A 19,894-nucleotide genomic window follows, 5' to 3' on the forward strand; every position below is an offset into this window, starting at 1 on the left:
ACAGATGCTACTACCTACTGTCGAGAGAAAGAACAGGTGATCACAAATATTCACTTACACAGCTGAGTGTATCTATTACAAAGCAACAGGCAGCCTGTGTGATACTCATCTGACACGTGAGGGAGCATAGACTTAAAATAAAAGGTTAGGTCTAGCCACAGTCTTGGCACAGAATGCCCCGTTGTATGGGACATGGAGCAAAACCTGTTGCAATGGACTCCATATGAGCAGCTTACATGCCCTCAGCCCTGTGCAGAACATGCAAAGCTGAACCTGCACATAGAAGCCACGTGGACCATTTTGCTGGAGCTGTGGCGTCCCATCTACTGTCTTCACATCATACCTCTGGCTTCCTATCAGGTCTTCCAGAGACTTGTTGCTCTTTAGCAGAGGGCACTTAATTTCTAAAAGCTCTCCTGTATGTAACACACCATCAGGGCTGGCAGACAACCAGAGCTCATGTGTGCATAAAACCATGCCTCTGCAGGTGACCTTGTATCCACAGCCTTCTAGCCACTGCAAAGCTAATTCTTCACTCTCTCCACCATGCTGAGTTGCTGCATTCCCATGGAACCTAGGGTAGATGTGCGTGTTGAGGGTTGCCTCTGATAGGAACCTTTTTTGCAGAGCTGGCTTTAATTCTCCCATTGCGAGAGTCATGCCACAGGTGGGAAGCACTCTGCTCCAGTGTTACCTGCTCCAAAGTCTGGCATTTGTCTGGAGCAATGGCCACAAAGGTCTCATAAAATGACGTGCATCTCCTGCAGATGTCGGTGCCATCATGGTCAGTATGGGGTACAGCAGCGGGCTCTTGTGAGGGTTCTTTTGCAGCATTCACACATTTGTACAGAAGGCTTGACACAGGCAGGTTCAGATGTTTCAGACCTCTCAGTTCATCCTGGGTTTGAAAAATAGGGGTGGGAGGCAGAGGTAAATGGTTGGGCCTTACCTCGGTTGTCTGGAAGGCATCAGTGGCTTTGTGGTGGGGAAAAAAGCAATGTCAGCCAACAGCTTTGGAGCAAGGTTCCTTTGGGTCCCAATATTCCAAAAGGTGCTGTTCATCAGTGCAGGCAACTCCTGTGAGTCCTTTAGACACTGCATTTTCAACCTGATACCAAACATGACTGTTAGCACTGGCAAAAATACTTGGCAAGTATAGAAATATGAAGATATTTTAAGTCATTTCCAAATAAAAATCAGTGATCGCCACATCCTTAGCTTAACTAAGTATAAAAAGTTACTAAACCCATATCAATTTTGCATACGAAATTGACATTCACTCCAGCATGACTTAAAACACTTTTGAAAGGCTTAATGTTATACGGTTGCCAACCTTCATGCATTTGGGATGAGATTAATGCATTAGGTTTTTCTCATACCAAATATTGGTTATATTGATTGAAGCAATATATGTAATGCCAGAAAAAGTTAATCCCACACCACATACCACGAATAATGGCAATCCATACTGTTCCTGCCTTTGGGTAATGACTTGTTACCGAGTGTGTTTCTGCCTTTACTAATGGTCAGTTTTAGTGCTTAATTAACATAACTTGAATATTCCAATTTTATGGTATGAATAGATGTTCACTGTTATAAGTAATATAAGTATATAAATGAAAATGATTATTGTATTATTATCTAAACCACACACGTACAGAGATAAAACTATATAAATTACACAGGCGCGCGCGAACACACACACACACACACACACACACACACACAGAGGACAAAATAATTATTAGTGGTCAATTTTTTTTGCATTATTATGTTTACAAAATACATTTCACTGTTATTACAAGCAAGACTTCAGCTCTGGTTTTGGACCCAAAAACAAAGGAGACAGAAGACGCTGTTAATTAAACCTCATTTTATAAAACCCACATGAATTCTTAAAATGAATCTGAATCATAATGCAATTAAGTACAGTTGCAGATAATTAAGAATATATAATACTTATGAAATGCCCAACACAAGCTACAAACCAACTGTTTCTGCATTCTGTTTCCACACTGGTAGCATGTTTGCATGTTGGCAAATCTTCTTTACAGCACCTGTAAATAATAAAATGGTCTAATATAAGAACAGATTAAATTCAGTTCAGTTTTGTAATAAGCTGATAAAACTGGAAACATACTATACAGAAAGTTTCATAATTTTTTCATATTAAATAAGATTCATTATTTTGGAGAGATTTTTACTTTGTACACAAAACACAGATTTCAGATCTACAGATTAAGAATTTATGTAAAATTGAGTTTTGATTAATCCATATTTAAAAGCTAAATCAGGTGTACTGTCATGGAGGACATATCCATACAATGGCTGTGTCATTATCTCACTACATCTCACATTTAAAAAAAAAAAACAAGACAGTCTTGTTACTTATTTTCATGTACTCTAATAGTATATTATTAGAATTACTAAATTTTAACAGTAAATAAACTCACTGCTGAGATAAATAGTTGCTAACAATTTTCTTTGATGTGTAAGACATTTGCACAGAACTGCATATGTGACTGTACTTGACAGGGCTGCTTTGAAGGCCAAAGAATAGTATTTGGATCTTTTAGGGGGATTCTTTTTTTTCACATTTTTATATAATTAAATGTAAATATGTAAACAGTAATTCAGAGTGGTTCAAGAGAAACATAATCAGTCAAAATTGTTCAGAGCAGTGGTGACAAGAACCAGACCTCTGAAGAGCATAATGCCTCTAAAAGCCCTTTACAGAAAGGTATTACAAAAAACAGTTATAAAAAGATTGCTGTTGAACTACCGTTTAAAACGTTGGAATCACTTGTCATATAATAACAGTGTTGACTGAAATATTATAAACTAGACACCAAAACATAAAACAAAGGTTTATTCAGAAGCGAAAGTACTTTGGGAACAAGAAGACATTATGACATGGCAAAAATACTTCATGTTATTAAATAATAAACACAATTATTTATATTAAATTCTTAATATAAATTACTATGAATAACATTGTCTTTCAAACGTGAGGCATTCTGAACATCCTGAGAGTTTATTCTCTATGCTATACAGCTTTTTCTATTTTAATATAATCGTCTGCAGCTCTGTTCATCTGCAGCTCTGTTCATTTTTACAGCTTCCTACATTTTTTTGTAAACCCACAGAAGTTTAAGACTGGTTTTATATCATTCAAAACAGTTATTCTAAAAGTACCAAAAATACCTTTTTGTAAGATTTATCACTATTTTACCATCATCAACACTACATATAAAACGCAGCAGATGTATATATATATATTGATGGTTTTGGTTCCACATACTTTTGGGCACGTGGTATATCTGTATCAGACCAGGGTTGGTCACAACGTAGATATCCTATGATGGTCTCTTTCCACTAAAGGGAGGGTTAGAGGCAAATTGTGCAGTAACACCACAGCCTGTAATTATAAACCTGCAAAGTGCACCATGGAAGGTGGTCCTAATAAACTTTCAACTTAGCGAAAGTAAACAAATAATGGGAGAAATATGTGTATGTATGTGTTTAGTGATCAATATTAACCATTGTGAATTTTTGCAGGCTTTGTTTAAAAAACCTACTGTGGTAAGAGGCAGACGTCCGCAGTATGTGGAACTGTCATGCTGGTGGTCCTACTGACTAAAGTTCTGTGGCAATTCTACACAAAGCAATACAAAAACCACAGAATGGAAGAAGGTTTGTTAAAAGGGCTACTTATACATAAACACAGTTCAAAATAAATAAACAAAATCTAGTGCAATAAATAAAATTCAAAACAACTAATTTCTCACCATAAAATACTGCTGTGAAGATAGAAGCAGTACAACTGGCATAGTAACAAGGTTTTAATACTGTAGTGATACTATCCTGTCTCTATTTACTGCATTTGACCTGCAGCATTACAAACTACAGTGCTGTATTTGCACCATGTCCATTTTACTGCATTCGTACTGAAACTGCACTATTACAGCAGCATTAATGCTGTATACTGCACTACTATTTTAATACACTAGCAATACTGTGTATTTATTATTAATAGGAGAAACACCTCAAACATATATTCAAACATAATGATATCTAAATTTTTACATAATTTGTTGAGATGTAAAGAAAGTCATTCAGAGTGGTTTGGTGTGAAATGGTTGATTGTAGAGACTCGGATTTTCTTTACAGAGATGGTGATAGGAAGACGGTATTAACATGACTACAATTATATGGCTATTTTATTTATTACCCAAAGCCACCAGTGAACCTACATGTCATCTGAGTTTTATATGGAATGCTGATGATGGTAAACTAAAAAAATCTGGGAAAAAAAGTTTTCTTTGGGGACTATTCTGCTTCACAACGCCCTGCCACCATTAAAAATATGCAAATCTTCTCAAAACTATTGTAAAACAATGCCTCAGACAGCAGTGTATTCATAACCATTTCATGCAGTGACTTTCTGTGTGGGAGCTTTTAGAGGTGGACGTCTGGTTCCTATCATCGCCACTGTAAACAATTCTGACTCGTTAAGCTTCTCCAGAACAGAGCATTTCACACCAAACCACTCTGAATGACTTTATTTACACTATAACCATTTAACAGCGGAATTCTCCTTTAATACACTGCTTAAAAGCAAAACTTTGTTAAACAACCAGTTTCCCAGACAGCTAACAGGTTTCTACAATATTACAAGACAGCCTTTAAGTTTAAATACCAAAGGATTCACTGAAAACTGCAAAATACAAAATAAAGTATATCACATGCATATCTTACATGCTTTAAATGTCAGTTTATAAACTACAGCTGTCCCAAGTAGTATCAAACTTTGTAAGTGAAAGTGAATATACTGTTAAGGATACCATTATATACACTCTTTAACAATCCCATACAGATGCAAGTGGAAATTAGCTTTATTGTAGCGATAATCAGTTAAACAAAGCCTACGTGTAAGGCCGGTTACCTGGACATGAATTATGCCTAGTCATGTACTGTTTTTTTTTTTCCTTTTAATATAAAATTTTCATTTAAAATCCTGTGTTGTCCAGATCTATGCATAATACTTGTCCAAGAAGCTGGCCAACAAAGTATATATGCTAAACACTCCTATATAATGAAACAGCTTGCATAAGTTCATGATCACATGGCGAAAAAATCCTACTGAAATATCCTACGCTTTATTTAATGTTTATGTTTATTTTAGGTTGTGGACATGACCATAGGCTAAAAGATCACCAGGGGCAAAATATAAGTCAACTTAAATTTCAGAAAACCAGAATGCATAGCGTTCTGCCCATCCCTAGTTTTTCCACATATATCCTAAATATTTACAGTTCTGTTACTGTAGAAATATATGTTAAATTTAGGGGTGGTGTCTAATCAGAGCTCTCTCACAACTTGGGTAGAGCAGAGAGCTCCATACCAGGTGTCTGGTTAAACTGTGCCAAACTGCAGGGGCTCTATTTTCGTGGTAATAGATAGTACAAGCAGAAAAATAAAGCATAACATCACTGTGCTGATGCATGTGACAATTTTTTTGTATTTTCCTGACTTGCATGGCAGCTCCAACCTGAAGCAGAGCAGCACAACTATAAGCAGGGCAGAATAAGAGCGAATAAATGATCAAAAGGTGTGGTTAGGCGTGGTGCAGGAACAGCCAAACAGATCACCTCCTCTCATTCCCTTTAAGAGATGTAAGAGCACTGACAGCAATACTGTAATATTTTCCTAACAGGGTAAGATCACTGCTTTTCTACAAAACAAAATTTTTATTTTATGAATAGATAAAAACTGCCAAGTCTATTATTTAAAGGCTTGAATGGTCCATTACTTACATGAAACATTATTTACATCTATAATAATCATGAAGGACAAAATAATTACTATTGTTATTATTTTCATTATTATATAGAACAATAAATTAATAAAATAAAATTTAAATGAATAATAAAAAATTTGAAGTAAATAAAATTAGATAACCTAAAAATGTATTTTGCATAGCACTATAGTTCAAGTTTCCAGCAATTCCATGAACAGAAGAGTGAGTTTCAATAACTAGGTATGTTGATACAGAAGCATGACGCATACAAAATGATTAAAGTAAGTATCTGCAGGCTTTGTATCAACTGCATACTCAGAATGTGCTGTATGTTCTGGGAGATCAATTCACGGACAGATTACCTTATGCCGGGATCAGACTACAAAAATTCAGCTCAATTATGGCATGATTTTGTTGCAGTCAAGAAATTTCCAGCGTTGGGCCTGAACATGAGCGTCAGGAATGATGAACAGCTCTTGCAGTGTGACATAATCAAAGAACAGCGATGTGGCGTCTGGGACTCACAACACCCTGATGATGAAGTCAAGCACATCGAAATGTTTTGTACTTTTCTGCTTAATTTGACATCGCCTACAACACATTCCTTCACGTTAACCAATAGGATGACAGAGTGCTGTCTGTCGCGCAGATGTAAACACGGCGAAGAGAAAGATGGGAGCTGCTGTTGCAGTTGTCAGGCAGAACAACGAAACAGAGTCCTCTTCATGAGACCTAGGAATGAGTCCACAGTGAGTTTTTTTTCTTTTCTTTTTTCTTTTGAGAACACAAAATCGGCAGCATCACACATAGCGCATCTGATGGACAGCTTCTTGACCCGCCTCCCCAACAACCTATGAACTCACGCAAGAACGTGAATGATGATTAGTTGGTGTCAAACTTGTAGTGTTGCCAGTCTCCTGACCAAGACACGGCACAAATTTATGACACTATGTTTGCCTAATCTGACATAGTGACCATTGTGACAAAAAATATTGTGTAGTCTGACAAAAATATTGTGTAGTCTGATCCCAGCGTGTATTCTCTCCTGAATACATGACTTCTGGAAAAAAATGTACAAATCTATCGTATACTTTCCATCTGTATCTTCCTTTTTGTCCCTGCAATTAGTAATATGCTGGCGATATACAGTACGATTAAACTTAGGATGGCACAAAAAAAAGAGAGTCCCAGTTCTGTTTCCACTTAGAATTTGCTTTAGACTTGCCCTCTTTCTGGCTTTCTCTCTCATAAATACAGCCCCTTGCTCACCTGTTGTCCTTCTGTATCCGTGCATACCCAGCCAGGGTTCAGGGCAGTGCAGAGGATATCATTTCCCTTTAGTTCCAGAGCAGCACACACTGTCTGCCTGAAAGACAGAGGCAGATCTACTGTCACTTAAGCCGAGCTTCAGAAACATGTTCCATGCAGTCAGGGGCAGGTTTAGCAATTCTGGGGCCACAGGCAAAAGACAGGAATGGGGCCCCTGGATAGACATTTTTAAATTAGATGAAACCATCTACACTTCAAAAACATAAGTCAATACTTCCAATATTTCTCATTTTTAGATTGTTGTAAGAATATTATAAGATTATTTAACATATTTCTAGACATTTTGCTTAATTTTTGTTAAGGGTTTTTTCCATTGTATTGGCAGAAAATTTGCTTGTTCTAAGAAATAATGCCAGAAACAATCAAAATGGTCTGCTAATATAGTAAGACAATTTGGTGTAGCATAATACAAAAGTAAAGTACTGACTAAAGAAAGCACTGCAATTTGAGTAAAGTAATTGTTAACAAATTCCTTTTTTAGTAATTACCCCAATACTGCAGCTATCTATACTAAAATTAACACCAGCATTATGTACAGGCTGCTGAGCCTGTGCAGCAGAGCCATAACTAGGATAAAAGATTTAATGAGGCCTGTTTTGCTGAAAAGTAACCATCATACAGTGAATAATACCAACTACACCAACTGTTGAATTCTGCTTTAGGGATTTTTTAAGTCAAATCACTGCTCCTTGTTTACCCATCCTTAATTATTATGCACTTTATCCTTTCATTTGTTCCTTTCCCATACCTCCATTCTTCCATAAACTGCTATTACTGTTCCATATACTAATTTACCCTCCAGTTACCCTATTTACATTTATTTAATTAATCATTTAACTATTTGTTTACATCGAGATTTTCAGCTTTGAATACATGCTGACATCTATACTGAATCAGGTTATAGTTTCAAAACGATTTTAGTTAATTTTACCATTCATCTCTCTCTCTCTCTCTGCTTTTCTGTCTCTCTCTTGCTCCTCGGTCCTCATCGATTACTGAAAAAACACACATTAAACATGCGTTATAAAAGTCCATCCAAACTCCGGCTTACATGAAGCACAGGGTACCCATACAATTAGAAAGACAAAATACAGCCAAATGTACCTGCTGATTTTGAATTATGTTAAATGATACTTTGCCAGCAAATTGAAATTACTAAAAATAATCGCAAAATAACTGCTGTTTTCAGAATGAATATATATTTCAGAATAGGTTATTTAACATCAACACACAAAGCATATCTAATGTGTATCTTCACGGGGCTTTTGGCTCATGGGGGACCTAGGTGGCTGCCTACCTGCAAAGACCGCTGCTGCATACAAAGTGCTTGGAAACTTAAGGAGAGTTTGCGCGAGTCTAAATGGACCGCACAGCCAAACTAGTCTAACATGGCTAACAATAAATTGAATCAATTAAATTTACTAGTTAGTCATGCTGACTGGAAATTCTGTACTAATACGTAAAGATGTATAACGTGGTCTGACAACCTCCCGTGTAATCTGACCCAATGCCTCTAACTTTTAAATGACTAGCTTTACAGGGTGATTTACAGACTTTAGCATGTTTTTTGTCTCCTCACTCAGTAAAGCTACTTTTTTCATTTTTAACAATAACAAAAATTCTATAGTGCAACTTTAAGTTTTGAATTACAAAGCACTTTGGGAAATGCTCGGTCACTGCTTTGGTCACTGTTCTGAAATTGTTTTAGGAAATGATCCACTGAGCATGCGGATGTATTAATTTGAAACCACTGCTAGTTGCAGATAATGCCTAAAACAACCGTAATACTGTTAACTGGTCTCCTATCTTCCTTTTAAATTATTTTATTTTTTCTCTCTATCCCACCATATAGATTAATTTAAAGTTGTGCACAGCAGTTGACAATTCAGCAGGTTTTTACCTGGAAATTGGAACATTTCCATGTCCAGCCATTCCTACTTAGTCTTTTGAAGTTAATCCTTAAACTGACTTGAAAAACAACAGAAAAAAACAGATTAAAGAACATCAGAATAACATATGTTAAGTGTTGCCTACTACAGATACAAAGCTGTAAATGTTTCTGATGTAAAGAGGGTCTTAGCCTGGGTTTTTGTGGTGGCACTACTCCTGTGAAATGTTCACCTCTTCAGAAATGATCATCTGTACAAGACAAAAAAAATGACTATATTAATTATAGCAATAACACAGGACATTCTACAAAAAACTGAAACAAGGACAAGGAGAACACTTTATATGCAGTTCTTTCTGGGGGCTGTTTTTGACATACAGAGCTAAAGATACTGTGATCTGCTGATGTAAAAAATCAACATTGAACAGGAAGCAACAATTTTGTCGCTGTTCAAATACACAGTGACAATGAGCACAAAAGGTGCATCAAACAGAATGACTGGCTCTATTTCCAAAGTAATGTCTTCTTCAAAGTTTTGGAAAATAATGGATAGTGGATGTATTTAAACACTCTCAGATTGACTGTGACCATTACCCTGTGATACTGATACACCCTAGTTCGAACTTTACAGGGATGTAGCCCAATCTTACATTCAGGCTAACCACTCTTTCGTTTTTACTAACATTCCCTTTCGCTAAGCGACAACTGCAGGGCCTCAGAGGACAAACCAGCTAACTTTAGCCTAGCTAACTAACGCTAGTGATTTTACTGTCAGACTGACCTGGAGATGAATTAGCTGAATATGTGTACAGAGCTCAGCTCAAACTAACTGGTTAAGATACTCATTACTCCTCACCTTTAAATGCAGGGCTTTAGGGTACCGGTGTAACGGGTAGCGGTCCTCAATGCACTTGCGGAGTCTTCGGTCTTCAGAGCTGAAATCTCCGAAGTCTGGATGCACGTAACACCATAAACTCTAAACTAAAATAAAGTAAGCCAGACTTTTTGAAGAGATTTTCGTATAAACGCGATCAATAAACGTTTAATCCGTGACCGTCAGATAAGGTGGTGAGTACTGAGTGTTAAACAGCTCCTAACAGTCGCGCTTGTTTAAACAGTCAAATCGAACGCTTGGAGAAAGCGCGCGCTGCTGCACTGAGCCTCCAGGGGGCGGAGTCAGACTGCTCAGCTCCTCCTCTGCCGTGTTTTAATTGGTCAAAAACTCTGCCAGTCATTTGAATTTTCTTTCTTGCTTTTTGAATCTCAACACAAAACTGTATATTAACCTGTACAAAACAGGGATGTATTCTATTCAGACATTACTTCTCATAAAGAGTCTTTTATACATACGTCTTATATACACTTCAAAGTTTTTCTATTTGATGATGTATTTATGGTTTTGATTTCGTTGTTTTCTCCAATAATTTGTATAAAGCCATCAAGGTACACAAAGAAAAAAGTGCCCAAAAAATCAGAGAAGTAAACTCAAGTGTTTCAGTACGCCAAGTTTATGTATTTGTTTATTAGATTTAGCGTATTTCAGTCCTGGAAACGCATGTATATTATGCTCTTTTTCAATTTTAAAGTGTATAACATTTGGTTTAGTTTTTAGCTATTCACATTTATGGATATGACATTTCCACTGACAATAAATCAAAGATGATTAAGGATAAATCAAAGTTTATGACGCATTCAAGTTTTCTTTGATGCTACAAATGCAGTTTTTTTTTCTGTGCGCTGCTAAGTTCACACTCACGTAAGCTTATTACCAAAGATTTATCAAAACTGAAAGCAATGAAAGAGCGTGAAAAGTGAACCTGTAAAGCAGACTTTAGTCAGTGAACCAGTTCGTAGAGGAGCTGGACATTCCACGCTTAAAGAGGAGTCCTGGTAGAACAAATTTTACTGGCCAAGCTAGCAAAATAGATACCTTTCTGGATATTATAGCTCAGTCTGTTCTATTATGTCTGTATTCACGGTGAATAAAAGACTTTTAAAGACCTCTGTACCTCCATAACGTGGTTGTTTGCCGACTGTGATCTGGCACAACGACTCTGAGATCGCAGTGGTTAGACAGCATGAAACAGAACATTATAAACGCCAACACCGGCCCTGCTCTGGGCCAGTGCCGCTTACTGACCGCGACTGCGAGCCAAGTGAGAATGACTCCCCAATAGAGTCTGGCTGCAGACATGCACGCTCAGCCCCAGTGACGTCACATGCACATGCACTCTCTGCCACAATGCCAGAAGCAGCCCAATGGCACGGTAACTTGTGGCTGCTGCTGCTTAGCGATATCATTAATTAACCAATTTTTCATCCATAACACAACTAGAGAGTTACATTTAATGTACCTCCCTGTTGAAAAAAATCATAGAACCCATTAAAAGTGTCTGTTGGTTCCTGGTGGTTTTCAGTAGTCACTAATGGTATTCTGTGTTTTCCTGATGGGTTGATATCACAGTGTAAAGGATTCTGATTGTTTAATCAGGTGTTCTGGGACTGATTCCACATACATTTGATCGTTTCCTAAAGGTCTCCAACGGCAATATATCAAGCCAATTCCCGTTAGGAAGCAAAACCATCAGGTTTTATTTCATACAGCCCTGCAAACACAGTTATGTTGTGACAACGTACTGTTTTGGTGCCCACAGCGTTGTCTGCTTGGTGCTCTCTACGTTGTCACAAAGCTGAAATGTCGACAGCAAAAGACCTTGATGGATAATTTCACCTTTACAGAGTGAAAGAAGTAAAATATGGCTCACTTCTTCTAAATATCTCCAAATTCGCTCTCTAGGTCAATAAATTCAGTGCTCTTAAGTGTAGTGAACCCAAAGATAAACTGCAAGCGGTTTCTGGTTTTGTTCGTTTTTTTTCCTTTTTTTTCCCTAAACTGGTTTGGACCGGCTTTCCAAGCTGACTCAGACTATCTTAAGGGAGGACAGCAACTACTCTACTGTATTTTGACTGTAGTACAAAACATGAAATGAAGATAAACCCTCGCTTTAGGTGGGTTACACATAAAACAAAAGCGAAATTTAAAAGCTAATAGCTACAGAAGTGTTATTTGGAAAAGTAATTAATAATCCGAATAATCAATTATTTGTTTCAGTAATCAATACATTATTCGACTATGAAATTAGCCGTTTGCTACAGCCCTATAGTCTACAGTACCCAGTGAGAGGCAGAACAGGTGTCTGTCCAATCTGAATCAGCCCGCAACAGGCAAAAGTGCACAGGCCACATCCATCCAGCCATGATGTTGATGATACAGAAGCCGCTGTACCACTCGCAACCGCAGAACAGCAACTCTAGAGCGGATGTCTAGCCCCTGTCCCCCCTCTTGCACAGGGAGACACAGGACTGCAGCCCTTAGCCAATGCTGTCCATTCCAAAAGAAATCCACCAGTGTCCTTTGTACAACATCAATCAGCCCCTGAGACGGGTTAAACACCGTTAACTTATGCCATAAAGTCGATGCAGTTAGGTTATTGGTGACCAGAACTCGACCCCTACATGATAACTGGGGTAGCAACCATGACCATTTAGACAACCTGGCATGAACTTTCTCCACTATCCCCTCCCAATTTCTAGCCTTAACCTCTATAGACCCCTAAAAACTTTAGCCTTGTCCTACCCCTACTTCACATGGCAGTGTTGGCAGAGAACTGTTCCTATGGTTCACACCATAAAGCCTCTGTTTTGTCCCAGTTTAACTTGCAGGATGCCTGTTCGTAGATTCTAAGAAAATCTTCTAAAGAAGTAACATTTTGCTCATGTTCTATAACAACAGTGAATTCATCAGCATATGCAGAGAACTTGACAAGGTTTCCCCTAATGTGTAGACCTAACAATTTCTTCCTCAACAAAGAAAAGGGTCCACTGCAATACAGTACAATTGCCCTGACAAAAGGCAAACGTGCATGATCCCAGATTAACCGAAACTGGAACACTTTATCCCCCTCCCACCTTAATCAAGCAAGAGACACATGTGTACAACAGTTTGACCCAAGATAAAACAAAAACATCCCCAAATCAAAAGGCTGTTTAATTATTAAACAAGTACTCATCATCTACTCGATCAAAAGGTTTTTCCTGATCAAGTGACAAGAAACCAAACTCTGAACCCGACAACTTTGCCAACATATCCCTGACCATAAATAAATGTCATAAATAGACCTTTTGGGTACACAGTATGATTGCTCTTCATGTACAAGTGTGCTCAGTACCATTTTAAGTCTGTTGGCAATACAACGTGACAAGATTTTATAGTCAGTGCATAAAAGGTCTCCAGTTCTTGAGCAAGCAGAGGTCTCCCTTCTTTGGCAGCAGAGAAAGGACAGCGTGTTGACAGCTCCTAGGAAGCCTAGGACTTCCTCGCAAGTCAAATTTGCATCCAGTGCATCTTTGTACTGCTGATCTAATTGAGGAAGGTCTGCAAGCAATGCCTCAGAACAAGTCTGGCCCAAAGCCCCAGCTGTGAACAAAAATGTACAGCCTGCCTCCGCACCTCCACAGGATCTGTAGTAACTGTGCCATCGTTCTTATGTAAAGAAAACAAAGACTGGCATATGCTAATGGACTTTTCTAGACCAAAAGAAAAAGCTGCGGGAGCATCCATGTGTTACACAGACATTAATCTGGACTGGACTAATGCCCCCTTTGCTTTTTTCATCTAAAATTAAACTCAGTTCCTGCAACTTCATGCTTAAAACTAATTGCAAACCAGAGGCATTTGTTTGTGTATCCTCACAAAATCATGCTCTAAAACTTGGATAGATATTCTCAGTTCACCTGTGGAACATGCTGGAAAATCCTGATAAAACATTCTAATCTTGGTCTTCTCCACCTCCCACCACTGCATAAGACTCTCAAACTCCCCTTTTCTTGCACCCCATTACCCTCAAAAGGTTATTTGTGCAAAAGCACAAAAGCATTTGTCTTTTAACAGGTTTCTTTTAAAATACCACATACAACTTCTTTGAACATAAAAACTAAAAGAAAATTCCACTGTGCATAAGTGGTGATCTGAAAAAGAGGTTGGTGAAATATTAGACAGAATGACCATATTTCTCGCACATTGTGAGACATAAAACCTGTCCAATCATGCAGCAAAAAAAAAATAAAAAAAACATCAAATACTTTTACTTTTTAAGTGTATTGTTTTACTAAAGGATGCTTTTCCCACCATGCATCTGTCAAAAATAAAAACAGATACAGTATTAGCTAAAACAGATGCAAACTGGGATGTGGCTCTTCCCCATTCCTCTCCTTAACAAAATCCAATGTACAGTTTCAGTCTTCACCCATGACAATAATCTCCCCTGAAGAGAGGGACCACAATAACCGATTCAATTTAATATAGAGCCCCACTCTATCCGTCCCTTTATTTGGTGTATAAACATTAATAAAAACAAATTTATGATCATGAATCCTTACTCTTACCAATAGTAAGCGTCACGTTAATACTTCACTTGTGGACAGTACAGTAACTGTCCAAGACTGGGAAAAGAGAATAGCCACACCTGCACTAACATTAGAGCAATGACTGACAAAAGATTCCCCTTTCCACCATAAACCCCAATCACTCAATGTATCTTGACCACTGTGTGTTTCTTGCAAGAAACACACATCAAGCTTCTCAGGGTTAGAAAAATCAGAGAACACCAATTGTTTTCCATTATCTCTCAACCCATTCACATTCAGAGAGCCCACGCTTAATATTCCCATACATATAGGAGAAAGGAGAAAAACAGTACAGCAGAAAAGAGTTTTGTACTTCAAAGCTTTGGCTTTTCGGACTGCAGTTACATGCTTCTTTAAACGAAACCACTTCTGCCCCGAAAGAATATCATAACCAACACACCAGTACACAAACTTATCTAACTTCTACAGGCCTACCTTTAGTTTCATCCAAAAAGGAGTTAATCTGATCCACAGTGTACAACATTTCACTGCTGAACTGACCACCTCCACAGTCTCACTTTGGTCAGCCGCAGTGGAGGCCTGGTTGTCCTGAGCTGCTGTCCGACTTACGTGGGCACACAAACCGCTTGTGTCCTATATCACTGCATTGAAAACTGTCAAGACCGTCAGGGCAAAACAAACACCTGCCTTCTAAAAGAACAGGACGTGTTTCAGCACCGCATTCTTCCAGTCTCACTTTGCTCAGTGGGATCAGTGTAATCGCAAATTTACCAAGCCAACTCAGGTTCCTTTGCAATTAGGTCATTAGGGACATCGGAGATGGTGACCTTTGTAGCCGGAGTCTGAAGTGGAGACAACATTTTACATTTACATTTCTGGCATTTGGCAGACGCTCTTATCCAGAGCGACTTACAATGTCGCTACACACAGACAGGCAAAGGTAATGTTAGGAGTCTTGCCCAAGGACTCTTATTGGTATAGTGTAGGGTGCTTGACCAGGCGGGGGATTGAACCCTGGTCTACAGCGTGGATCTACAGCGTAGAAGGCAGAGGTGTTACCCACTACACTATACCAACATGGCACAAAAGATCTCCAAAACCCAAATACTGCTTTCAACCAGCTCATTGACTAAGCACTCGTTTTTTAAAAAGATGACAACAGCTTTTTTCACAAAGCGGAGTATATTTGCTCATGACCAACTTTTTCGCCCACCACTAAAAGCACGTCTTCAACACATCTAAATCCATTAGAAAGGGACAGAGAGGGCATCATGGCCCACTCACTGCACACGTAGGCAACACTCACTACTACAGTGAACACCAACAGTCAGAAAATTTAGTTAAAGGAAGATACAATTCAAAGAGGAAAAAAGTGAAAACTCTCCAACACACCACAGCTCCCACACACACAGCACTCTCACTGCCCAACTCCCAGCATGAGAGAGAGAGAGAGACAGAGAGAGAGAGAGAGACAGAGAGAGAGAGAGAGAAAAAGAGAGAGACAGATGAAACTGAAGCGTCACAACAGTGTTAAGAAGAGCTGAAAACTCACTGATAGTGGGTGAAGCCCAGAGTTGGCAGGTCAGCATATTTATCCGCAAAGTTAGCCAATCGGTCAATAACACGGGCCAACTACAGGAAGAGTAAGGGAAACAGAGAAAGAGAGAGATACCGTTGCTTAGAATAGCAAAGATGGCAGTACACTTTAATCGACAAAACTACCACCAAACAGTACACTTATTTGGGGACCTCTCTGGTGGAAAAGTGTAATTGCACACAACATGCGGAATAACATTTTGTAATGTCAGTTTTGCGGAGTGGATGAATCTGATGAGTGTGAGTACACTAAAAGAGTATTCAAACAGAACTTTGTCAAAATTTGGTAAAGAATGTGTCTTCTGAGGATATAAGTGAATGAACTACTATTGCCATCATATCTCCATCAGTATAATGATGGTTTTGTATTTGAGCTGGACCTTCTTTTTGAGCCTGTGCGTGTGATGTCAATCTTTAGACACTTATGACATGGTGCTTAAAACTACTGTAAAATCTGGCTTAACACCTGTGATTTCAAAATTATTATTAGCATTTTATTAATATCATTTTTTTTAATGTTTATTATTTTAGCATGTTTTTTTCACCTGACTAAGAAATGCTACTCCTTTCAATTTCAACAAAAAAAAACTAGAAAGATTTAAAAATATTTTTATAATAAAAATTTTTTTGCACTGAGCACCACTACAAGCCCACTCTGTGCAGGGATGCAGGCAACTATGGGACCAAAAGCGGTTAGGGGAAGGTCAAACTATGCAGTTATTAGGAATTCTGGACTGCACCATACAAACTCAAACTGCCATGCTGTTCAAAAAGATGTCATAAGAATAGTGATGACTGAAGGTGATATCCATATGTATTATGAATAATAAAACAGAACTCACCTTTGGCAACAGGATGTCAAAGCCATCCCGTAGCATAATCAGGTCCTAATGAGAGATCAGCTTCATTAATCTCTGTTCATCAATGTGAATATTCTTCCTCATGGAAATCATTACTTCTCATACAAAAAAAGCTTGCGGTCAGAATATGGATATGCAACATGTACATTAGTATTTCGCTGAAGCTGCCCCTCACCGTATTGTCTCCCACGTAACAGGAAGTAGCACCGAGGTGGATAATAGGAGCAGCAGTGGGGCAGCAGTTGGCAAAGGTGTGAACATGGGCCATAACGTCATGCCGAAGCTTTCGCTCCTCTTCAGCCGCCATGGCAAAGTCGATATCTTCCACATGAGCCTCCATCTCACTCACCTGAGCATCTGTGATGGGCAGCCCCAAGACCTGCAAATAGACACAATAGATATAAAAAGTCTACACACCCCTATTAAAATGCCAGGTTTTGTAATGCCAAGGCTTTAGATATACCATGGAACACAGTGAAGACAGTCATCTAGAAGTGGATTAAATTTGGTACAACAGTGACATTACCAAGAACTGGAGGTCCCTGAAAAATTGATGAAAACACAAGAAGAAAATTGGTCTGGGAGGCTGCCAAGAGGCCCACAGCAATATTAAAGGAGCTGCAGGGATTTCTGGCTAGTACTGGTTGTGTAGTGAATGTGACAACAATCTCCTGTATTCTTCAAATGTCTGGGCTGTGGGGTAGGGTGGCAAGACAGAAGCTTTTTCTAACAAAGAAAAACATCCAAGCCCAGCTATGTTTTGCCAAAACCTACATCAAGTCTGATGAGACCAAGGTTGCCATAATTCCAAAAGGTATGTTTGGCACAAAGCCAACACTGCGCATCACCAAAGGAACACCGTACCCACAATGTAGCATGGTGGAGAGTGCATTATGCTTTGGGGCTGTCTTTCTGCAGCTGGAACTGTGGCTTTAGTCAAGGTGGAAGGAATTATAAACAGTTACAAATACAAGTCAATTTTGGCACGAAACCTTCAGGCCTCTGCTAAAAAGCTGAAGATGAAGAAGAATTTCACCTTTCAGCACGACAATGACCCAAAGCATACCTCCAAGTCAACAAAAAAAAATGGCTTTGCCAGAAGAAGATCGAAGTTTTGGAATGGCACAGCCAGAGCCCTGAACTGAATCCCATTAAAAATCTGTGGGTAGACCTGAAAAGGACTGTACCCTAGGAGATGCCCTTGCAATCTGACAGATTTGGAGCGCTTCTGCAAGGAAGAGTGGGCAAAGATTGCCACGTCAAGATGTGCCATGCTGATAGCCTCCTGCCCAAAAAGACTGAATGCTGTCATGAAGTCAAAGGGTACTTCAACAAAGTATTACTTTAAAAGGTGTGCATATTTATGCAACCATAAATAGTTTGCTATTTTTATTTTCCCCCCTCCAAATAATTTTAGTTTGTTTTTCAATGGAATTATGAGTCACATGGTGGAAAGAGAAAAACAGCATGAAGTTGATTTTTCACTGAACTATCACTTAGGCCCCTTAAGGTCAACATACAACAGGTATATCAGATTTACTGAAACAAAGAATACATTGAGATAAGATTATAAACAAGTAGCAGTGGCTCTCTGTAAGCAAATGACCAGTTACATATACATACACTATACTGCCAAAAGTATTCACTCACCCATCCAAATCATTGAATTCAGGTGTTCCAATCACTTCCATGGCCAAAGGTATATAAAACTGAGCACCTAGGCATGCAGACTGCTTCTACAAACATTTGTGAAAGAATGAGTCGCTCTCAGGAGCTCAGTGAATTCCAGTGTGGTACCGTGATAGGATGCCACCTGTGCAACAAGTCCAGTCGTGAAATTTCCTCGCTACTAAATATTCCACAGTCAACTGTCAGTGGTATTATAACAAAGTGGAAGCGATTGGGAACGACAGCAACTCAGCCACGTAGTGGTAGGCCACGTAAAATGACAGAGCGGGGTCAGCGGATGCTGAGGCGCATAGTGCACAGAGGTTGCCAACTTTCTACAGAGTCAATCACTACAGACCTCCAAACTTCATGTGGCCTTCAGATTAGCTCAAGAACAGTGCGTGAGACCTTCATTGAATGGGTTTCCATGGCTGAGCAGCTGCATCCAAGCCTTACATCACCAAGCGCAATGCAAAGTGTTGAATGCAGTGGTATAAAGCACGTCACAACTGGACTCTAGAGCAGTGGAGACGTGTTTTCTGGAGTGACAAATCACGCTTCTCCGTCTGGCAATCCGATGGACGAGTCTGGGTTTGGTGGTTGCCAGGAGAACGGTACTTGTCTGACTGCATTGTGCCAAGTGGTCAGGACTGACTAGCACTGCAAAGAAGCTCTAACACATTGGACCAACCATCACTACACTTACAGAGTGACAGAAATAAACAAATCACATTTTAATTTCCATAAAGGGAAAACCAAGGCCATGCAAAAAAATGTTTTAGAAGTTCTATATACATCACTGACTGTGAACATGAGAAGCAGCCTAATCAGTGGATTGTCAGAAATGTTAAAACCATATATACCAGGCTTCTCTACTTAAAGTGTCACTGTAAAACCGCTATGAGGTAAATCATATGCTCACAGTGTTGGGGTACACACATACACACACTCTCTCTCTCGCTCTCTAAAACGCTTATCCTTCTGGGTCGTGGGGGTGTTGGGAAAGTTACTCAAAGAAAGGGAGTACTCATTACTTAACTAAAATTGTAACGGGAAAATGTAATCTCAAACCTCTTTACTTTTAAGTTGTATTCTAAAATCCAAAATCTTCAAGGGGCTCATTACATGGAATTGCCTAAATCTATGCTCAGAAAAAAAAACTCCTGAGAAACTCACTCTTACTCACTCATCTCTGAAATATGGTTATATCTCCATAACAAAAGTTTCTCAGATTGTTTGGAGGAATGCCTGTTTTGTCTTTGGGGTCAGCACAAGACTGTCTATACTGAAAAGTCTTACCAAAAGTGCACCTGATGGTGTTGCAGT

The 19,894-nt window shown here is 38.9% G+C and overlaps 1 protein-coding gene and 1 long non-coding RNA gene across 2 annotated transcripts in view; both read right to left on the reverse strand.

Annotated features, from left to right (window-relative positions):
• Nucleotides 1-19,894, reverse strand: part of adsl (adenylosuccinate lyase) — a 47,139-nt gene that overhangs the window by 14,417 nt on the left and 12,828 nt on the right. Inside the window, exons 2-4 of the mRNA XM_036590475.1 lie at nt 17,076-17,279; nt 16,883-16,927; nt 15,997-16,076 (exon numbers count right to left, since the gene is read on the reverse strand). Of these exons, the coding sequence (XP_036446368.1) occupies nt 15,997-16,076; nt 16,883-16,927; nt 17,076-17,279 (329 nt within the window). The remainder of the gene's footprint in view (nt 1-15,996; nt 16,077-16,882; nt 16,928-17,075; nt 17,280-19,894) is intronic.
• On the reverse strand, nt 4,972-11,116 carry LOC118821750. The gene is made up of 4 exons (XR_005008357.1): nt 9,030-11,116; nt 8,061-8,124; nt 7,070-7,166; nt 4,972-6,532 (listed from the first exon to the last, which is right to left on the reverse strand). It is a non-coding gene; the product is annotated as an uncharacterized LOC118821750 (long non-coding RNA).

The sequence above is a fragment of the Colossoma macropomum genome, unplaced genomic scaffold (genome assembly GCF_904425465.1).
Source record: "Colossoma macropomum unplaced genomic scaffold, Colossoma_macropomum, whole genome shotgun sequence".
Classification (NCBI taxonomy): Eukaryota; Metazoa; Chordata; class Actinopteri; order Characiformes; family Serrasalmidae; genus Colossoma; species Colossoma macropomum.